Source organism: Battus philenor, unplaced genomic scaffold, assembly GCF_028537555.1.
Source record: "Battus philenor isolate CCGP_79_NKW_IND1 unplaced genomic scaffold, ilBatPhil1.0.hap1 SCAF_8, whole genome shotgun sequence".
NCBI lineage: Eukaryota > Metazoa > Arthropoda > Insecta > Lepidoptera > Papilionidae > Battus > Battus philenor.
The window spans coordinates 5,378,324-5,402,733 of NW_027181748.1; the positions used below are offsets into that span (position 1 = coordinate 5,378,324).

The window sequence follows — 24,410 nt, forward strand, 5'->3', positions numbered from 1 at the left end:
GTCGGAGACTTTTGCAGCATCAGTAACCGATTTCGCGGAACTGGAGAGTTGACGAACTTAACAAAATCAAACTGATGACCTGATTTTACCAGTTGAACGAAGACATTCACAAAAAGATGAGTGTACAATGTGAGATGAAAGATGAAATTGAGGACTACGCGACAATCGAAGGTGGGATTCGAGACCTGCCACGGATCGCCTTCGCTGTGCGTGGACTTGTGAGGGCGGTATCTGTTGTCCCGGGAAGCAAAGCGAATGTAATTAATAAAGTTTTTTTTTTTATGTAGTAGCCATAATTGTTCTACGACTCTATAACTTGTTAGTAAGTGGCTAATTCATTTTTGTTTAACAATTACACCGCCTTTCTGAGCATAAAATGCAACACATTTGATATTAACTTCGAAATTTTGGCTCATAAAGAATAGTAAGAAATCATGGCCGACTGGTAAAAGAGTAATAGATATTTCAAAACATATTAAATTTGTTTAATTTGTGCTGACACAGAGAAAGTGATACGGTTATAGAAATTTCTAGACTTCAAAATTGATAGTCAGCTATTTAACATTTTACGAAAATTAAAATTGACTACAAATTATAATAAACAAATTATTAATAAATTTATTTGAAATTATTAGAATATACTTGATATTCACGTCTTGTTAATTTATGATTAATAATGTCCCAACAGAAGCAATAGTCTTTGGTCATAAGGTCATTAACCTTGCACTGAACATACATACACATGTACTACACAATTAATTAAATAGACAATGAATTACATACGTAATTAATAGCAAATGAGATGATAACACCTTTTTAAACAAAAGTGAAAATAATATTGACCATTAATTCTCAAAGACGTGTATAGAAGATTAAAATTACTAAAATATAACAAACATGATATAAATATAATTCAAATTAATTACTTATGAATATCTGCCCCTGCAGATTTTGTAATGCTAGAAGTTATTGGCTTGTCACATTGCAATAGAGTTTTAACGTCACCATTTTATAAAGAGTGATTGGAAAGTGTAAAAGTTTTAAAGGTTTTAGCAGATAAAATTAATATACATTCATCTCTTTAAAGTTTTGTCAACTGTAACCACTCACTCTTTTGAATAAAAAAATTTAAAAGTCACTATGGAATTGTATATAACTTGGAGAGCATAAATTTAAAATAACATTTGTATCTCTTTAATGTACGTAACAAAATTTAAATTTAGAACGCCATCTGTAGATAAAAAAAAATGTTAGCAGCAATTGCATGCCATTCTGTATCTGAGAATGTTAATAATCATACCGTGAAACAGCACAATTTTGCCTTTACTCAACCATGTGACGTTATCAACGACGTTACATGAAAAACAACGTTTTGAAACAGCACAAATACAATAGTGTTATTAACTTCTATAATTATCACACGAACAGTGAGTCCTATTCAAGAATCGAAGGTATTTGTTCGATAATATCGATTGTTCTAATACTCTACCGCGAGCAAATGAGAAAAAAAATTGAAATTAATATTAAATATTTGCAAGAAATTGAACCTTACAACTCTAAATTTTTTTTTAGTTTTCTTTACATTTTCAATATTTATTTTTAAATTTCACAGCAATATTAAAGAAACAATAAAAGTGAATTTACTACATAAGTCATGACCGCGTCTCTACATTTAATTTTTTTTCTGACTTGGCTTACCTTTTTGCCCAAATGCGATTTACAGATTTCGCGAGTTCCAAGTAGCAGGACGTAGAAGGCACATAGCTTAAAACCTAGGTAGCGGGCTCCCTGGGAAACATCGGACCAGTACACATTACAGTTTTACAGGATTGTACGACTTTCATAACATATTCGATCACCATAACCTAATTATCAAAAACATCTTCAATAAGCCATTTATTGCCATACCAACATCCAAGCTCTATAGAGTTTCGATTTATAAGATTAAACTAGTTAAGTAACAACTCAGTGTGGACATGATCGGTAATTCCCCACTGTGATTAGCAAATCGTTTCACTCGCCATGCACACGCCTTCTAGTCACTGTCTTGTACATACTTATATCATTTTTAACTTACCTAAATAAATGTTACTCTGACATTATACCGGGGCATATTTGGCCGACAGATTCAAGATCAAAATTGTAGTTTAATCGACATTTCATAAATAGTTTGCCGATCCGGCGAACTTCGTTCCAATAAACCATCAATGAATGATTATAATTCGGATATTAAAATTTACATAACATTATTAAGTTTAAGTCTTTACGTGACCAGACTGAAGTTTTTTTATTGATAATTTTTTAAATTGTTGTATGTTTATTATCGTATTCCGAACGAAGACATATTAAAAAAACAAAATCATAAAAAAATTGGTGTAACTAACACGACCTGGTTTTATACGTATATAGACTATTCACTAATTAATCATAATCTAAGATTTATGCAGCTTGCTAAGAAATTATGTTTAAATAAGGTCAAGTTGTAAAAACAAATCTATGTACTGTAGTACTGTATAGCATAAAGGCCAATCTGTGACTTTTTTGAGTAATATATGTGGCTCGCTATAAATGTAACCGAGTTCACTTTTTATTTCTGTTATGATATTTTTTAAAATCTATCTGTACGTATGAATTTCAAAACTTTTAAATTACTGTACTATTTAATTAAAATACATATCTTATTTTGCATTCCTCTTAAATACGTATTTATATGCGGCTCGTAAAAAATTCCAATTTTAAAAAAATGGCTCGTCTATCTTTATAATGTCATTATTTGTGTCGGAAAAACATAGTTCGATTTTATGACCAGATAGTATAGGTAGTATCATTCTATTGCTATTCTTACATTTCTTATCGTTCTAAAATATTGCGACATATAACTACATGTGTAACGATTATGAAAATATGAAGTAAACCATTTACATATCACTGTGAACAGAAACCTTGGGTTTATTTACACTTAGTTTAAGCAATTCTTTTTCACTTTAAAAAAACTCTATAAATATTAACGGCCAGTAGTTATGTACTTGATATTTAAACATTATTTCAATTGTCTATTTTAGTGCTATATTGAACGTAATTGATTTCTCATAAAATAATACATTATTGCCTAGAAAGCGAGTATGTCGTCGACATTTAATCTCATAGATGCCCACTGCAAGGTACAGCCTTCGCCCAAATTATCTATGGAAGATATAACAAACTCGCCACGCTTGACAGACGGGTTGGCGATCGCAGATGTAGTATTATGGTAGTAGCGCACGCTGCTGCCCATCCTCTTGAACCTTATTTATAAGTAGCGCCAAATAATTAATGCATAAAATGGTATTTTGGGAATCCAACCAGCAACCTACTATCGCAAATATCAGACCACTACTGCTGCGCTCCCACTCTTCACTTTGAAAACGAGTACACAAGCATGTAAATATAATTTTTTTGAAAAAATATTAATCAATTTTAACTAAACTACTACTTTAAAAAATACTTACTAACTTTAAAAAATATTAATACTTTATTCGACATAGTACTCCTATTAAAGATAAGTTGAGTCTACCATATTTTCTTATTTTAAATGTTCTAGAACTGAGAAAAATAGACAGGAAAACGGCGTGAACATGTATTTTTTTAATATACTAAATTATTAATAAAAAATTGAAATAGTCTAGAGGATAACACATCATTCCTACTGTGTGATATCTTCTATGAAATCATACAGTTTAATAACCCTTAATATAGAAACGTTCTTTGGTATTTTTTATATTTATTAATTTAATTATTCTTTTTGATTACTTATGTATTAAATAACCTATAGTATAATAATCACGCTCTATATTATAATTAAAATATATATAATTCCAACACATACTTTTACTATTAATTATTAATTAAGATATCAAATTACTGTTACTACTGACGCTTACTTGGACTGTGAAAGTGTAATTTTTTCTTCCAGTCATTGTGCATATTCTTAACTGAAGTATATCGTACAAAAAAGATATTATTTTCTATTTTCCAATGTTTTTTTATTATGTATTTTTGTCGAATTTCAAGTGCTACGTGTTTACCTATACAACATATATATTGTATTATTTCTTATATGTCCTTGATAGATTTTTATATAAAACAATATATATCACAGGATAGTTATAATGTAATTTTTTAAAGATGTAATTATAATTTATCAACAAGTTGTACGTTGTATCTACGTACCTAATACAATCGCCGTTTACTTTTATCACGTCTTGTTGGAACAAGTCAAGGCTTTTCGGACCATTGGCACTAATAGTCCGAGGCATTATTGTTAGGCACATAAAAAGGCGAGCCTTTAGGTTGATTGCTTTATGTTAAACAACTTGTCCCAAATAATAATCGGTATCGGATTTAGTCCTAGTATGTTATTTCTATGACAATAGTAAAGTTTTCAAGATATTAAAATTTTAAGCTACAGAAATAAACAATTAGGAATTATATTAAACTTTATTTTTTAATTTGAAAACGTGTCCGTTTAAAGCTGTGTATCATCATTACCATTACGTCAGCTGATACACAACCCCTGAAGAAGCAATAGGCCTCACCCAAAGATATCCTCGATGACCCGTCTTGAGCTGACTGTATCCAGCTACCTTGACTATGTCGACGGTCCATCTAATGAGCAGTCTTACTACGCCTTTTTAACCGTCTCGTAGTTCTAACCCCAGAACAGCACCAACAGATGTCATTTAAACGTTGTATACGTCCTACATTTTACAATATTGTTAGACATTCCTTTAAATTTGCATATTAAACTCATTATGTCTGTATAATGAACAAGATAGTGTTATAAATTTAGTATGTTAGCCAATTCGCTAACTGATGACGTCGAATTAAAATACCAACGTATCTTTTTAAACAATTATCTTATCCTTCCACGCGGTTAAACGTTGTATTGACCATTAATTTCTAATATAAATACTCAATAGTTAGATAAACATTTGTAAAGAGCGTTGCGATTCAATACATCAAGTGTAGCGAGCGCTGTGAATAGAAGACGGCAATGACCGATACCACAGATAAAACTTTTAACTCAATTTGTGATACGAAGCAGATGATAAAAAATCTGGAGCCATTTAGAATCTTATTTTATTATTATTCAATATTAAGATATTATAATACACATTCTCTGCATAATTAATATCTATAATCAAAAGGTTAATTTATGAGATATGTTATGACACGTTTCGTAACATTTTTAACTGTTTTAATTTTCAACTCCAAAAGGACCATAAATGGATATCTTATATTTATATGTCTATATACAGGCTGATTAGTTAAAGCATTAAAAGGTTAAATGTATAGTCTATTTGTTAGCAAAAAGTCTTACAGCCTATACAACCATTTTCAATCACTCTGTATAAAGGGATTACTCTGAAATATATACAATTTATAATTTTTTTTAGAATGCTACAGGCCAATTACTTCTGGTAGTACAAAGTCTAAAGAGACAGATAGTAAACAGTAATTAATTTAATATGAAGTAATAACTTAGATATTGTTTTTTCTTACTATATTAACATTATGTTGTTTATTATCTGTGAAATTATTGATTTTTAACAAAGCGTAACACACATTAATTGAAAATTACAACCTTTAACATCTACTACCAAACTAAATGTCTACGTACATTTAGATATCGTTAAGAAAATAAGCATAAAAAATCGTTTAATGAAGTTGTTAAAACAACAAAACATAATCAATGCAATATAAGTGAATTTAAATTGATATCGATTGTTATTTGACTATGTAAAAATTGATACCGCTGTAATTTTGCCTTGAAATGTGAAGGCTCTTTTTATATAAAACTATGTAGAGCAAGTTTATATTTTTCAAAATGTCCCTTATTGTACACCCATATTACAATTATACACTTTGTTTTCTATAAGTCATAAATCTGAAATAAATCCGATGTTTAGTCATTACGTTCAAAATATTTCTTTTTAAGTTTAGTGAATATTATTCGAGCCTTGTTTTATTTTGCAGTATAATTTAATTTAGATTCTTTGAAAATCAACAAAATTTTGTTTTTTTTGAAACAAATAGTTTAAAAAAAAACAATTTTTCTTTCCAACTCGTTTTTCTTTTTTTATGGTGACAAATGATATCAAGCGGGTTCGTTTTTATCAAATGTAACGTGACCTCTGTCTAAAATCTAAAGTTTCATAACTTTATATAATATCATTCATTAACTATTGAAATTCATTCACTATTTTTGTAAGAAGTGACGATGACGACGATATGATTTGGTAGATTGGGAAATTATGTAATAAATTATTGCTTTCGTTTTGTTAAAGTTTTAATAAGTAGAAAGAGAAACGTTAACTATATGGATTTTGATTTGCACAAATTTATATGAAATAATTATTATCGATACAATTGAATGATTTAGGGAATACCAACAAAAACAAGAAGATGGAAAAAAGTTAATATGTATAGTAGTTACTCACGATAGAAAGGAACCTAAAATTTTTAGTACAAACTAATTTTTCCAAGAAGAAGTGCGATCATTAAAATGATCGTTCCATTTTTAATCGCAAAACAAGCCCCTGTGGCAGCTGTTATAACTGGTTAAAATTAACTATTAAAATAATTTAAATTGATCAGAAGCAACAAAAACGATCGGTATATAAGTAAATGAGCGAAAAATATTAACCATAAAATTTGCATGTCCACCCGTTGAACCATAAAAGTCAATGTCCTTTACAAATTAGCAGCCGATTAAATGCGACTCATTACCAAGCGGACGGGTCACGTGTGATTCAATTCCCATGACCCACATTAAATGTTCGGCAGGCATTCTAAAATTGACCTTAAAGTATCTACTAATGGAGAGCCTGAAGCAGATCGCTTTTGTTTTACAATAACGTCATAAAAGTAACACAAACTCTTTTATTTGTCATAAAACGTTCGCTTGACCAAACCAACACTGGTGACAGACGTACAAGCTTATAAAGATTTCGACATAGTTCTCGAACTTTCTCAGTAGGATGTCGACGACACACGGTCAGACTAGTTCACATTGTTTTATTATGAACACTGAGAACGTCTTGTTATTTAGTACATATAATTTATTACCGCTATAAAATTAATAATTTATTTTTTCGCTCCAACCTTAGACTACATCTTGTTCTAGAGTGGAGCCAGAACTCTTCGAACCGGTCCTTTTACAAATCTATAGGAGAGGCCTATGTCCAGATGTGGACGTCGTTTACCTGAATAAAATAAAATTTTAAATTAGTCGTGAATGCTTTATAATTTTTCCCCATCTGTTCAACTTTAGTATATTTAATAGTTTTGCATCTTATTTTTGCTAACTTCTTTTAAACTGGCTTGCATTAAATATAAAAAACTTGGTACTTTTACAAAATTATTTATTTAACCATTAACTTTCGTAATCCTGGGCATTTTATAAGATGCAGACTAGTTGCGATTTTTAGTAATAACAAAAGCAAGTAAAAGTTTACCTAAAATAGTATATTTAAATCTTTGCAGATTACTTGCGTAAGAAAAAAACGATACAGATTACCACGGAAGGCAAAGGAATAGATTTATTAAAACATAAATTAAAGAAGGAACAAATTGACCCAAATGATAATATTCAATAAATTAAACAGAATAAAATAATATCAATAATTCTTAATGAGTCACACGTGCAACCGCTTCTGATCCTTTATCAATACGCCGGTTCGAAGCTTGCTGTTATGCCAAACGATCGTGCTCAGATGAGCTACGAGCAAAGTTTTAAACCGGTTAAATAGCTGACGAACTTACGTGGCGATTTTAAATTCCGCGTACTTGAGGTGACAGATGCGCGAAAAAGTCCCCGTGCCAATAAGTACGCGTACTTACTCAAACGTTTATCAGCTCAATAAGAGCCCGAACTAAAATTCTTGAGGAAGCCGTTCTAACTTAGTTACGGTATAGAGGTTAAGGTATGCCATCTCAAGTCTAGTGATACTGTAAATACTAACTGGCAAAGAACACTGTCCATAACAAAAAAGTCCATTTACTTTGATTGGCCCCTATTGGGAAAATACTACCCGAAAACGAGGCATATTTTCCAGCTTTGAAAACGGTACAATAAAATATTTCACTGAAATTTTCGATAGATATCCATTTAATTGATATTTTATCTTTGGTGCGAATTATTGCTATTATTTATATATTATTATATATTATTGCTTTTTACTGAATATATCCAATCAAACTTCATTAGTAATTTAAATCAATAATAATAATACAGGAAAACAAATAGCAAATAAAAAGAAGATTTATTAGTAAAAAGTACATATAGCGTAATATTAAAAAGGAAGATACGGGATCTGAGTTCACTAATGCTAAATCATAGACAATGCAGCCTGTTACAATACATCTCATGACAATGGATTTTTGTAGTATAATCCCAGGACATGTTTTCAGTCACCATATCATCATGAGACGTAACATTTGACGTAATTTCTCTAGCTACAGCACTAGTGTTTGCCAGACAGAGACGCCGTGGTACCTGAACCTGAACCAAAAAAGAAATTGTTCGATGTCAAAAAATAAAGACTTTATACTCCTTTGTAATACTGCCAAACATGTGCCACATAATTGTTATAACTAAAAACCCAAATATGTCAATTGATGATAACGTTATCAGAAAGCGATACGGTTGCTCCACTTCTGCTTACTTTCTCGTACATCGAAGTATATTGAATTGCCTCAATACTGTTTGCATCAAAGTATCGTTCCTTTTTAACAGTTTTAAAGTGAATTAATTTTTAATTAGTATTACTTGAAATTATCTATTTATATCTACTCCTGTAGACTCCGTTTTGTCAAAACGTATTTCGCCGTCATATTCAAATAGAAAAATACCTTATTTCAATGATCGACTTATTTACAATTTCAAAAGGACATAATTATATTTTATTTTATTTAATAACATTCAAACTGGATTTTTCTTGACAACTAAAAATATGAAAAAAATAAACAAAGCCAAGCGGGCCGTTCTCGACCTTTACGCATGACAACACAATTTTAATTCGTTTTTAATAAAAGAGGATTAAATCATAACAAGTATCTTCACTGCATTCCCGTGTAACCTTTTCTTACTTTTGGTCAAACTCTCCTCTGTTACATCTTGTGCATTCTTGGTGACACTATTAAATATTGGCACGCAATAGAAACACTACTTAAACTTTTTTTTATAACTCAAATCTTAAGTCCAAGGGTCCATTTACTTACAATCTGCCATCCTTTTATCCTTTACTTGATAGTCTAAGTTTATTAATGATTAAAAATTATTTTGTTCATAATCAAAAATATACTGTTATAAATTTTACGCTTTTTATAAGAACTCTTGAATCGTCATATTTATGCCATGAAGAGAAATTGAGCTTCAGATTGAATCGACAAAAGCACCTATCAGCAAGTGTTACGGTACTGCCATACTAAATTTTGAAATATAAAATTTTGTTTAAATTTCATCACATTAATAAAAGTAATTTGATATTACGTCTTATTAATAAAGTTACGCTTCGAAACATAGTAGCACAAAAACATGTGATAAGCTGCTTCCTTACACATTTTCTTCTTCAACAAAAACACCCACCAATTAATATTAACCCTTATTCAAATCAACAAAGTTAACCTTATTTTCTAACGCATCCCACTCTCAAAAATGACAGGTTTAATTTTTGATTGAAAAATTAATTTAACTTTAATATCATTTTAATAACATCATTAAAAGAACTAACAAAGCAATGGTAATGAAAGTATCGTGTTAATCACGCAGCTATTAGTGCATCGTAAAGATACAAAGAAGTGACGAAGGCATGCGAAAAATATCGGTTCTTCAATTGAAACCTCCGCCCACGTTGATATAATTCGTTTAACACTGTTGAACCTGCACAATGGACTACTCAATTCATAGACAGGGTCAAGTGCGAGAACTCTAATGTAATTTAACCCTGTCACAATTGACTCACTTGTACAACTGGTTCGATCTGAACAGATTCTTCCTCATGTTTTATCATTTCTTGATAAACAATATATTATAGGTTATTGTAATAAAATAAACAGTTATATTTAAACAAATCAAATAATAATCACAGATAAACTAAACGAAATATAGTATAATACGCATAAAACGAGTACAAAACAAATACAGATTGTTCTCCTCCTTGGAATGTGTCTCAGACTATTGATGATCGTGACCTTTTTGGAAGGTTTGTCTTGAAATATGTAACGCAATTTGTGCCGATTTTCAACAGTTTGTATTCGACTACTGGGGTATTAGAACGTCGTTCTGACCGAACGAACCAGTGCATGGCTGAAGCCTCGTCCACCTTCTTTTGTGGCAATCAAAAATATTTCCAAGTTTTCACCGCCTTTTCTGGTGATATGTGACTGAAAATTGAAAAATTTGCTTCGTACATATAGTGAAAAGGCGGTTTGACCCTCCAATTTCTATAACTAGCGATACGTTGTTTTTAAAAGCATTACACGAAATTCATGATATTCGCCTCTAGCTCCGCATTAGCTGAAAATGTAAATAACTTTCTCAAATTCGGCTAATAGTGTAATAAATGTCATAAATATACAAATAATATTTTATTAGTATTACATTATGTATTTGTGGTAGAGTTACAGTAGGAGCAGGACGAGAGCAGTTTTCAAAGACAAAAACAATCATTTCTTGCAATTGTTTGAATTGTAAAGTTAAACAATGTTATAATTTTTTGTTAAGAGCTGTACAAACTGTTGACAATGAGAAGTATAGTTGTGTGATCGGTATAACACAGGATGTAATTTAAAGGTCATCTAATAATTATAACATTCTTCAATCATAATCCATCTCACGAATATGAACGCTCCACAGAAGAGTTCATATTTATTGTAAGCCATAACGGATTCAACTACTGGTGTCTAGGAATTACGCTATTCACAGGACACTAAACATTTGTGAATATTATTCTAAACAGGGTGGTTGATTATAGATGTAAAAGATTTAAACAGGCTTTTCTAACACCTAATCACTGTGTATACTGTAAGTGATCGCTCTGAAATATATTACATATACATTATATGTACATAATCGTCTCAATTTTCCTTTATCGGGATACAGAAAAACCATAATAGTAAGTTACCATTTAAAATCAGATTTACTTCATAAAAAATATTTTAAAATCTTATTTTGTTATCACTAAAAAATTCAAGTTATTTATGATTGAAATGAATAAAGGAGGGATTTTTATTTTCTAATATTAACATATTGTCAATGGTAACTTGCAGAATAAAATATTTTCATTATTACTTAAACAAGATGAAGAATAGGAAATATAAATGTAAGGTTTTCCTTTTAAATACTAAGGTTACTTCTTGTTCATTTTCCTTGCATATTGTTGTAAGTAGCAATGGTTGAAGACATAATGAACATTTTCAAAATGCTATACTAAGTGCCATATTGGTATTCTAAACTATTCATAAAACAATTGATATTGGATTATTAATGTATAGTAAAATAATAAGACTAAAGTATAATAGTTAACCCCTTTACAATTCTGGGATTTAAATATGACTAAACCATTTTTTTTAATTTTTCATTAAACTTTCATTACATGTATATTTCACGATGTTGCAAAACTGTTTTAGAAAAAAAAACCACTTTGACCTGATTCCAAATCCAAAAAACTGTTTTAAAATATATTTTACCTGCTCCTACACCAAAACTATTGACATTCAGTATGTACAAGGAGGAAAGAATTCGGATAAGCATTGTTTCTTAGTTTTATAACATTTATTACAAATAAATAATATAAAGTAAAATTTGCGTTTCACCTTTAAAATATATTAAGTTTAACAGTTATATTTAATAGGTATGTTTTCAATGTTTAATTTTGTAAGAGCATTCGTTAAATTACTTGACCTTGTGTACACATGCAAATTCATACGGAATAATGTTTTAGTATATCTGAGAATTTCAGAATAAATCATTTGATGATATACTATCGTATTGTTTGGTGTTTCAGAAATAAATAATAAAAAGTTGAAAACAATATCAGGAAAACTATCCATTTGGTCTTTGTTTACGGTCTTTGACATTTACAATTATCGTTAAAAGTAATAAACAAGAAGGTGCAAATAATAATTAACACTTTATTTCGTACGAACACATAAATTCAAATATATTCGATAGCTGCAGTAAAGGTATCTAGTGTATAGGTGTTGCAAGTTACTTCGCTCATATATAAAATAGGAACATATGTAATATTATAATTTTAACTGATTTGAACTGAATTGATTTGACAATGTTATCATAGGTATATACACAATACAAGAAATTAATCATTTCTTTCTTCTTCAATCATTTCTCTCTTTTCTTCTTTAACGTCAATGTACATGTGGCGGTCTCTCTGTTTGTATTCTGTACATTTAAAAACAATACTTCAACAAACAATCCAATGGTCGTGAAAATTTGGTAAATTTTTAATTAATTTTCCGGGAAGGTTTTTGAAAAATTATTTTTATATGTTGGTTCTTGTCTCCAAAAATAGTCCTTTATATTACATAATATATTACATAAAATTAATTAACGTTGTACTACAAATAATAACGCTTTTATTAGAGCAAGGGGTAAATAAAAATGACTTTATAATCGATGATATTACTTGCTGTTAACCTTTACGGCTTTTTTTCTTTTGTAACTCAGTGAACGGATTCGAAATCGGGGAGCAAAAATTAAAAAAAAAATGTATTACAAGTTTTTCAACATGCAATAACTTTATATAAAGTTTATATTGATGAAGGCTTAATATGATATTTTATCTTTTATTATTATAAAATTTCATTATGTATATAATTTACATTATACATGTTTAAAACGTTCTTATACATTTCTGGATGTAAACGGAATAAAACTTACACAGAAATCAATTAAGCTACTGCCACTTAAATAGAAATAAATGTATATTAAATAAAAACAAAATCAAGTTGAAATTAAATTGTTTATATTAATACAAAAAATATATAAACAATGACTATCTAAATTAAATAATAACATCACAATTTTCATATTGATAGTAAAGCTTTTTTTTAATTAACATTAATTAGATAACAATCTAAAGAACCGCCTCAGAAACATTTCACTTATTTAAATACACGAAAAGTATGAAACCCACCACTTTCTTATACATACATAAAAAACTTAGTTTGAGAATATTTTTTTTAAAATTCAATAGAGCGTAATTAGAAGCACGATTACTTGAAATAAATTACATGTCGATACCTGCCTTGGATTTTAATTAGATCCTGTTACGTATGTTTCATGTTTGTTTCTACACATTTGTAACACAAATTGATTTATGAACTAGAAACAAAAATTGAATTATTGATAATTACCTTTTATGCTTTAACGTTAAGAATGAAAATTACTTTGTTGAAAAAATTAGTTCAATCTTTCTTTTGTATAGATTTTAATAACCACATTGGCCGCAAGAAATGTGTATTAAATTATGTGACATATATTTTGATATGAACAACGCAATAACGTTTAATTATGATATAAAAACTCAATTAGCCTTTGGCTTCATCAATTGCTATCAGCTTGTCAAAGTGTTACAATCGTTCCAAAATTAAATTAATGTCAAAGTATTAAAAATGTATTCATAAAAAAGTTAAAGATGCCAATAAAACCTTATTGGAGTTGTGTAGTTGCTTGTTCCACATCTGCGGTTATTTACAATTTCTGTAATCGTACCCAATTCAAACTCTGACGGAGAGGTTGTAAACAGTTTCCTTATTGGCGATAGTAACAATGCGATAATCGTGGACTTCCACCGGCTACAGCCAAATACTCACAAGGCCGGCCAATATTCCATTTCTGATGAAGCAACATGCAATGTGTTAAACCGTATATCGTTTCTATTATTTAATATGCAAAATAAAACGACTATGAAATGATAGTTTCACAATTTTATCAATACATACAAGGTGAATGCGAAAAAGCGGTGAATGTATTGCTCGTTTGTTGTCTATTAGAACCATACGAACACATTAATCCAAAAATCAATAGTTTTAGAAATAATATAAATTGTTAAGATAAGGTGAAAAGAAAAATCCATTTCAAAATTTGGAAGACAACTTGTTAAAATTAATTATAGTTTACTCTCTGCCCTTACAAATTTTATTCTATCAGAAGTTTTTGGCGTGTAGAAAATTCAAAGAAATCACTTTATACAGGGTGTCATATAGTCTTTAAATAATTTTGCTGGCAAATGAGATATACATTCTCTCCTTAATGAATCGTACCTATAACGAATCATTCTGTATACCAAGATATCCAGAGTGGATTTAAATAAAAAACAAATTTGTTCGGAAAAAAAATAATTTTAATGTGTAAATCTAGTACCCTTCATGACCTGTTCATGTAGGGGGACATAAGACTTGCATGATATTATTTCTTCCGTATATAGGAAATACCGGATACGCAAAAGAATTCATTAGGAGTTAATCTAAAGATCATTAGTTATATCAATCACGGTATGTATTTATTAAACAAAACCAGTTTCGAAAACTTGAAGCTGCTTAAACGAAAACGACGATTAATTTTTGAGAATAGTAAAACTTGCGAATGTGAATTTAATGTTTTTTTATTGTTTGGGATGATGTTACTATATTTTTTATTTTATTAACGTACGGCAGTCACCTTACGATGTTTTTAGATGTTTGTCATGGCTCTTGTGCAGTTAAAATAATATACCTCCTCATCGCAACGTTGTCCTCGTTACTTGGGATCGTGATCCCCTGGACACGGATCAATCTTCATCTTCATTATGCTGCGCTACCTGTTCCTTACTTTTGCTTCGTAAAAATTGGTAAACAGGAGAAGATACGACGAAATGATAGAACTATGACCTTTCGGACGTTAAACTTCGACTTTTCCACCGTCAATTGTTCGAGGTTCTGTCCATACTTCCTATCATAATAATCGTATCTGCTGATAGACGTCCACTGCAAGGCATAAGCTTCTGCCAAAGATCGCCTAAGATAGGTCTTGCGCTGCCAGCATCTTGACTTTGTAGTCTAAAAATTTGCAGGTGGTAAAAAGCAAAGTTATCAAAATTTAAGAGTTTAGACTGTTGTGGAATGCAGTCCACAGAACTAGCAAAATTTTTCCCTAGGAATACCACATCCCGAAAATGTTCATATGATCACAATCAAAAATAATAATATGTGTCTAAAATACTTAACTAACAAGGCGTTGATTAAAATTATTTAAAAAAGTAAATCAGCGCTCATTATTTAACCATTTACAAACAGACGTGTTGCCATTTTTGTGAGAGAATTTATCTTATCGTTGACATTCACAAAGCCTAGCCAAAACATGCCGCACAATTCGCTATGCATATTATAGTCACGGATTCTTAGCTATGCTACTATTTTATGAAAGTGACGGAATAAAACTACAAGAATTTAGTTTACATAACCCTCTTTCTAACTTTGTTATAGAATTAATGATTTCTCCGATACTAAATATCGTTTTAGATACAGCTACATATTTAGGTAACAAGACATTTACAAGTAATACAAAATAAAACTAATGGTTTATAATATCGTTATTATCATTTATACCATTAAGGGCTATAACGTATATTTGAGTAATAGGGATTTTACGAGATCCATAATTGATTATCGTAAGGTATAATCATATGAAATATCATTAAACACAAACAAAACAATGACGAGATCAAATAACATTTTAATATTGGTGCAAATAAAAATTTTAAACATTACGTTTGATTTTTTACACATGAATCGTAATCAAAGAAAATCAAAACCAATTTTGTTAGAGAATCTAACGAGTCTGTTAGATTATTCTAACAATTGTTAAGTTAACCCAAACAATAACAGAGTTGATAAACTTCAGTAATACTAATGATATATAAATTATTAAGGTTCAATTACACCTCGAGGTTAATGAAGAATATAAGTTAAACAAAAGATAGGATATAAATATGTTTTTATTTCACTTGATGTAACAGCATAATATATTCCCTTTACCGTTTAATATAACAATGGAATAACTGGCTCGTATAATACGTTTAAGTTATTAAACATCTAACAATAATCAGTAGATGATTGCGCAATGCGTTAGTTATAGGTGACTCTTATACCAGTCTTTAGTGCAGGCATCATTACATCGTCAGTTATTTTCAAGTAACACACAGCAAATATTTTTTAAAAAATAAGAACGCGAAAAACTAGGAGTCGTTAGAAATTTTAACGAGTTATTTCTGTCGTTTATAAATCAGTACATGGCTTTCAATATTTGTATTAAGAGATACCGTTAAACCAATAGTTTCTTTGTATTGTTTGAGATAAATAAATAATGACCATTCAATTTACTTAACAATTAAACGTAATACAAAACGAAAAATAGAATTTTGTACTTTCCAAAGAGCATGTTTTATTTGATAGTCGTGAAGAACTTTTTCAAAACACTTCTACTGTATGTTTGTTTTTGTTATTGAATTGCCTTCTTCTGACTACAGGCTGAATGGCTTTATTATCGTTCCATTAACTATTATTAAGACGAAAAACAATAGATAAAACAATGATTATTGAAAGTTAAACAACATTCTCATTTTCTAGGCGTGCGTACATCGACACGCTTTATGACTTGATTTTAACTGAATTTTGTGCCATTTCTTTCTTTTAATTGAAGTGTCATCTTTATATATCATATTTAATATTTTTATATTTAGTATTTTTTATTTTTCGAATCATTTACATATTTGCCTATTTGTTATCTCTGCACTTCTCTGACTGCTAGAGTATGCCTTTAAAATATTAAGTCCACAATTGAACAAAGTGTAAATAAATTACTAAAAAATATATCACGTGATAGTAAATGGATCATTTACTATAATGTTGAGATAATTTTTACACTTTGATATTTTTATACAAATTTCTTTTTTTTATGGAAACACCGTATTCTCTATAAGCATTTTGATACATTTCAGTGCATTCCAACAGTTTCTCTATAGTGACTTATATAAAATATTTCAAAGATTTATTATATGATTTGAGAATTATATTACACGATTGCAAGAGATGTTATAACAGAAATTTTAACAGAATTTAAAAAATTTTATGACAATATCTTGATGTTTTCGATTTGATTTATTTCCATGTTAAATGACATTCATACGATTGGACTAGGTTCAAAGCAAAGTAAGTCAGATGGTAGAAACACATGTTTTTACGCTACACCATTTTATTTTTCAGCTTAACATGTAACGGTGTTTTAAAAACTACATTTACGAATTATGATTAACTGCTCGTTCGATAAAGCATGCAATAAAATAACACTAACTAGAAAACGACGATGTAACCAAATCTGTCGAGTATAAGCGAAGATTCGAAAAAGAAAACATTCCACATTGAATTTTGCTTGTACAAATATTGCATCGATTTCGCACCGACGAGTTGGTTTCGGGATGGTACGGTGAAAACGAGTCATGTTAAGTCGGCACATTGCGTGATATTCGTCCGCTAACACCTGCATGTGTACATCGGACATCAGACGATTAAACTTTTCGCCAATATTCACATTCGCGTTTTCACTGTTCGGAAAGGTCACGGTCGACTCTAATTGTGTGTACAGTACTAAAACTGCTAAAGTACTAAAACTAAAAAAAAAATTTAATTCGATTACTTCAAACAGCTTTATTATTACATGAATTCTGAAAAGAACCAGTAGACATTATAATCAACAGTAAAAGAAAATAAAAGTGTCACACTGTCGTGATGTAGTCAAAAACATGTTTTTAGCTGAGAACATATTTAAGTACGTTATATTGGTAGCGTTACCTGAGTCCTGCGCATTTTGTAGATGGTGTATGTGGTGCAGGTGAGCGTAGTAATGGTGGTGGTGTAGAATGCACTCCAGATCGGTGCAGTTCAACATGTTGACGGGGCGCCGGCCGAGCCGGCAGCCGGCTGCTTACGCACGACCGCTGCACACTTTCACAAAACTATTCCACTGACACTCCAACACGTATCTTTGTCACATCACGTTATCTCCTTACACACCGGCGAGGTGCAGGCAGGGGTGCATAGGTCGAGTCCTCCAACGACGGCGCCGCTCTGTCTGTGTCTCGGGCCGACAGACCGGCTACATCACGCTTGTGCTTTCCAATGCGATAGACATTTGTGTGCCCGCGCGAGACGTATCATCACTGGGCGGAATTTCGCGCCGCGAACACTGAGACGGAAGGTATCGGCGGGGCGATCGGTGGTACTGCGGGTGTTCGCTGCGTTGCGTGCGCGCAACACTTGCGGCGCTCGGTTTTACACTGAGAGCTATGTGCGAGCGGCTGCCACCACTCCCGGGCTCCCGGCCTCGACCGCGTCCGACGGAGCCCTCGCTATCACATCGCGCCACCTATTGCCCTCCCGAGGATAAAGCGGCGTTCAATGCCCGATCCTCATTATCATCTCCGCGTCGAAAAGCCTCTTCCTTCATGCCAGTTATAATCTTAACGCAAAGACCATAATAATATTTGCACTTTTTGTTCTGTCGTATGTCACCTGGTACCGAAGACACATTAACACGGAGTAAAATTTAGAAATACATAGACGTGTTTAAAAATAAAACACCTGTCGAACACTGAAGTCGTTTACAACAAAATAGTAAAGTGCAAGTTTGCGGAAAAAATGGGGAAAAAATGAACAAATGAAATATCCGCAGTGCAGTCCCAAGGTCGTGGGACCTGCTCGCCGTGAGTACTGTACCTGCAGACGAACTTTCAAGCGAGCAGCGCGTGCACACTTATTTTATTTATACTCTAAGTAAATGCGTAGGCTTCATATCACGGTAAAGATTAAATTGATTATGTGACTGTCTTATTAACATATCGTTATCAAGTAACCTAATTGTGCAAAACTTTTTCTTCATTCTGTGAACTTAATTTTTTAGAGCCACTTTATCAATTATTAATAAACCGAACTCAGTTCAATTGTTGCGTCACGGACGAGTGCGCCGCCATCTTTATTATATCTGCGACGATCCTCGATGTACTAACGGTTTTTTGTCACAAACCCTTGACTATGACCTCAAGCCTTTAATGCAACGAATTTGGATTAATTTGAAACTTTACTCAATATTACCATTAACACACAAATGTAAAGAAGTTTCTTATGATAATCTAATGGATTCGGAAGATACTAAGACGTCATTACGTTTGTTAAAAACAGCAATTGCGTTTATTATTATTTTATTATTCCACATCGTAAAATAATTTGTTCCAATCTATTTAATTTTAAAAAAATCGTATTGCTGATAAATGGTTTATTTCATATAAATATCTAAACTTTCATTCGCCGCAATTGGCAAAGAGTCACATCTTTATCATCAGACTAATGTGTTATACTTATCTTATTTACTCCTATTATACAGACTGAATGGTTATATAAATGTATATAGTGAAAGCTTTAAGGATTTAACTATATTTGATAAATGATATGTTGATGTATGTATGATTATGATAATAATTAAAGCAGTGATAACATATTAAGGAAAAGCGCTTAAAAATTCCGAATAAGTAAATATAAAAATTATTTATAGTTTGGTTTCAGTCTCTACACACTGTCAAAAGTTATTGGCTTTTAATATTCAAACAAATTTTTAGACGATTATTTTATACATGATGATTGGAAATAAATATAATAAATAAAGCTTTTTTGCCTACAAACAATTATCTTGTTCACGTAATTTTGTATTCGGAATACGTAATTTTTAGAATAATTGCTTTAAAAATATAAATTAAATTTTCTTACTAATTTTCATTCATTAAATTATTAATCAGATTGCGAGTTCTTTGATCATAATTTGTTAGTCAGTAATAAGTGATATATCTTGAATATAAATTAAGCGAGGTCGGAATTACCTCATGTATTTGATCACGATATAATCAAACGGCACTTTAGATTGAATATTCTGGAAAACAATCCATCATGCTTTTACGTGACATTACAGTACACAAGTAATGTATTACTTGTTATAAGATCCTTCTAGTTATTATTCATTCTAAATACGTTTTAACAATTCGATATAAATCGCTAGCTAACATCGAACACGGGATATTCTTGACAACGTACAGTAAATTTATTAATAGGTTTTTGTGTTCGTTTGTAAACGTCTCAGAAGCTAAAGAGTATTTGTTATATGTAGCCACAATTCAAAGTTAATTTTTTTGCGTGGTATAATAGTTTGCATTGTTTATTTTGCTGTCGAGTTCAGAAACGGATGTATAAATTACAATGTGTAAATAGAGTAGGACTAAATTATTAACTTACTTGGAATAATATTACTTTTTATAAGATAGATAAGAGAAAAGCTGAAAAATTGTCAGTCACTCAGGTGTCATTGTCAAGCTCACATTCACTCAACGTGCCATAGCTTTGCACGGGATTTCTCCACAAATTCGAAATACGAACATGGATATTCGATGACAAAAGATACTAACCGACGTAGCCCAGTGAATTTACATGTTAAAGTAACATTAGACAGGCGACGCAAAACGGATGGATGCTGGGGCCTATTGGGTTCTGAAGTGAAGAGTACGAACAAGAAAATTCATACGTTTAGCGTGAAGGTCGTTTCCAATCAGTCTTTTTTAAATCTATAGGAACACCTTGAAATGGCAGAAATAAAAAGTGAAATAATCTTTGAAATAGTTAAATCTAGATATTTAAATATCATGTATGTGAAACAAAAGATACCGTTTAAGTGATAAAGAAACATAATAATGAAACACGTAATTAATAATTACCCGTATTTTAAACAACAAAGACATTACGCGGGTGGCAACAAGTATTAATAATAATGGCGCGACAGCTTCCTTGTGTCGCCGCAATTGGAAGGCTGTGACTCCGATGTCAAGTTAATTGTCGGTGCTTATTTATTCGCACAAAGAAACCTCCGATGATCTATACCATATTTTCTTTAAAAGAACGTAAATTCCATGATTTATGATGTTGAATTTAAATTCTCCGCCTAGCATATAAACAGTTTTTTTTTAAACAACGTAAAACGTGCATATGTTTTGGACAATACATTATTGCAAAGACCAAATCCATGTTTGTAATACCATAACTATGTAAACTAGCATTGAATTTAAATATATTTACGAAGATGTTATAGTAGTAAGGAAATAAAATTATTTTTTTATTATAATATGAAATACAATGGAACAAACATTACGAGGATAATGTTAAAAGCTATGGAACGAATATTTTTTAATAATTTACTTTATAATATGAACGGTACACAAGAGTGATGTGATCATTAACACATACCTTTGTAAATAGGTTCATATGCGACGACTATTTCTGGCGCCACACGGTAGTGCGCAACATTAGTATGTTCCGACCTGAAGATACTCGTTGCAAATATATTTATAGAACAACAAGACGTTACCTTAGATCTGATAGTTATAAGCACAAAGGCATTCTTTTTAGATTTTAATATCACGTACTCTATTCTGCTCTCTTAATTTAATGTTGCTTTTAATTTTTTTCATCATTATTTTTTTAAAATACATATTTTTTATTTTACCAATAGCGTTTTATTATCAATTATAAAAACTAAAAATTTGTCCGGTTGTGATGAATAAAAATTATAAACATTTTATAGAGTGTGTCTCTAATATGTGAAGTCTATTTAATTATAAGTAATCTTATAAAGGGATGAATTTAAATAAATACTTAACAGGATATTTAATGCTGGTATCAATCCGGATTACGTTTTCTTTTATTCAATTAATAAAGATTGTATATATTATTGTGGTACATGTTTTCATCTTGACATCCGGCCTGTTCCATATATCAGCATACATGGTATAGGCTGGATGTACACATTTGATACAATTACAAAACAAGTATCAAATTAAGAGACAAGGTACATCATACAAAAATAATTAATTTAATTTTTTTTTAGCTGAAAGCCAACGTCATTCCAAATGACAATTTATCATAACTTTTTTTTAATAAATAATAAGACGACAATACCAAAGAGGTTGCTATAATTTTAAGAAGGTCACCACAGATGCAATAAGTGGAAAAAAATTGTTAAAACACAATGCATGTTATCGAAACTACGTCAAGATAATGATACTTCTTTATCAAATTTATTAATATTTTCCAATTACGTTAAAGTTATATAACTACGTTTATGCCAAAAAAGTGAATTAAAATAATTATATTTTAATTTTAAAAATACAATGACTGCTAGGCTTGTGATAGCAACTCGTTTATATTTTCGATTCGCCAGTGTACAACGCCATGGGCGAAGCTATAAAAAAACATTAATTCGCCTTTAGGCGTCGTACACAGCACACGTGACTTAAGAAACTGACTTTTAATTACACTTAATAAAGATTTTGTTTTTAAATCGAAAGCTCAGTCAAAGCAATGTGGAAGTGACATTAATATCAATTAAATTTGAACTTTCGTCGAAGCATTTTAATCCGGATGCCGGAAATTCGTGTTTAGTGAGTAAGGTATGTGTTGCCGCGATATTTTTAAGCATTGTATAGAAGGCTCAATGTCATTATTGTATGAGAGACTCATTTCTGACTCGATCTCCTAACGAAGTCCCTAGATCCACAGAAGAACCAAGGTCACTCACATAGCTCGAAAAATTGTCATCGGAAATGGCAATAGGCGGGTCACACCGCTTGTGCTATGGGCTGCGGTTGGGGTCGGAAGGTTCTCGGGCTGCGACCACCGACTGATAGACGCCGCGTTATAACTAGGCCCACTACTAGGTGATCAACGATATAGTTAAAATCGAAGGTCACTGGACACGGGTAGCACAAGACCGGTCATTATAGCGATACTTGGGAGAGGCCTCCTGCTTACAGTGGGCGCCTATCAGCTGATATGACGATAGTAAAAATATTATTCAAGATAGCGTTTTGTACATTTATATGTTAAATCTTACCATGCAACTCTGTAGTTATGCAAATAATTATGATAATAAACAAGTGTAATTGTGCAAAGATACTTTTTAGGATTGTAACATGTAAATAAAAAAAAACTAACTATATCCATGGTAAAACTTTTACTTATAGAAACTGACGTTATAAAACGTTTATTATATCAGTTTTTCATTAAATACTAGACCCCAATAAATTCAAACCCGTATTATATTATCATAACCGTTTCACGGAAACGCTGCAGTTACAGTTTACATAATTTCAAAGCAATCATTTGTAAGTTGATATCATCTACTTTCCCACGATTACAACTCAGGTCTTACCTTATAAATTTTACCACTATTCGATGTCGCTATGCTCGTGTTAGCTTAAGTTATAAAAGGATACGCTACATACAAGGATATGCGTACAAGCAACACCGTTACTAGTTAGATGATATTCCATTTAGAGAGGATTTCGAATACAAGAAACTGCTATGGTTTAGCAAGTAAATATTTAAGGCTTTAGCTTTCAAAATAACCATACGCTTTCATTGCCTGTTATACACTTAACACTAAATGATGTCGTTCCTAATAATAATCAACTAAAAAAAATACTGTTTACTCCAATGAATTCTGTCCAAATTGTATATAATATTATTTTTCATGTCATGTCATTAAACATATACATCAATATGCCAAAATATTTATTGTATTTATATACAATGAAAAATAAAAAAAAATAAAAAAGGAAAAAAAATGTGAATAACAAGTTTTTAAACGAAAGCCGCGAATATATTAACGCGCCATGTTACCGGTATATAAGCTGAAGCTATTAAGGATTTTGATTATTTGAACAGAGAAATACGAAATATGTACAAAAACTACGTAAATGCTTCGAGTAGAAACATGCCATAATGCTTTTTAATACGTAATAATACACAGTGAAAATGAATTCAACTTGCTATAAATACAGGATTGCGAAATACGATACCGGTAAAATAATGTCATGCCTTAAATTGTCCGAAAACAATACACGCCTCTGTTTGTGTACGTGCATGACCGCGGTCTATATTGCTGGGCACTGGTGAAAGGGCGTCAAGCATTGAGCCTGCAGATCGAGTTGATAATATACATTGAATGATACGGTTATTCCGTTACGCACTTGAATTTGGTTCATAATAACCATTAAAATCTATTAATAATAAAAATAATTATTTGTATACCATATTCTTTTAATTACGAATCAAGCGCTGCGTACGACGTCCACCTATAAGATGGATAGACGGCCTTGTCAACGGCGGAAGGAACTGGATACAAGCCTCGTTCCTATCGGTCCTTCTAGAAGTCTCTTAGGAAGGCCTTTATCCAACAGACGTCTTATGGCATATTCATTATTTTAACAAAATTATCA

The 24,410-nt window shown here is 31.0% G+C and overlaps 1 protein-coding gene across 1 annotated transcript in view; it reads right to left on the reverse strand.

Moving 5' to 3' along the window:
- LOC137931674 (uncharacterized) overlaps positions 1–18,388 on the reverse strand; it is a 220,260-nt gene extending 201,872 nt beyond the window's left edge. The window contains exon 1 of the mRNA XM_068775155.1: positions 17,890–18,388. Coding sequence (XP_068631256.1) covers positions 17,890–17,986 — 97 coding nt within the window. The 5' untranslated portion in view covers positions 17,987–18,388. The remainder of the gene's footprint in view (positions 1–17,889) is intronic.
- Positions 18,389–24,410: the final 6,022 nt, after the last annotated feature.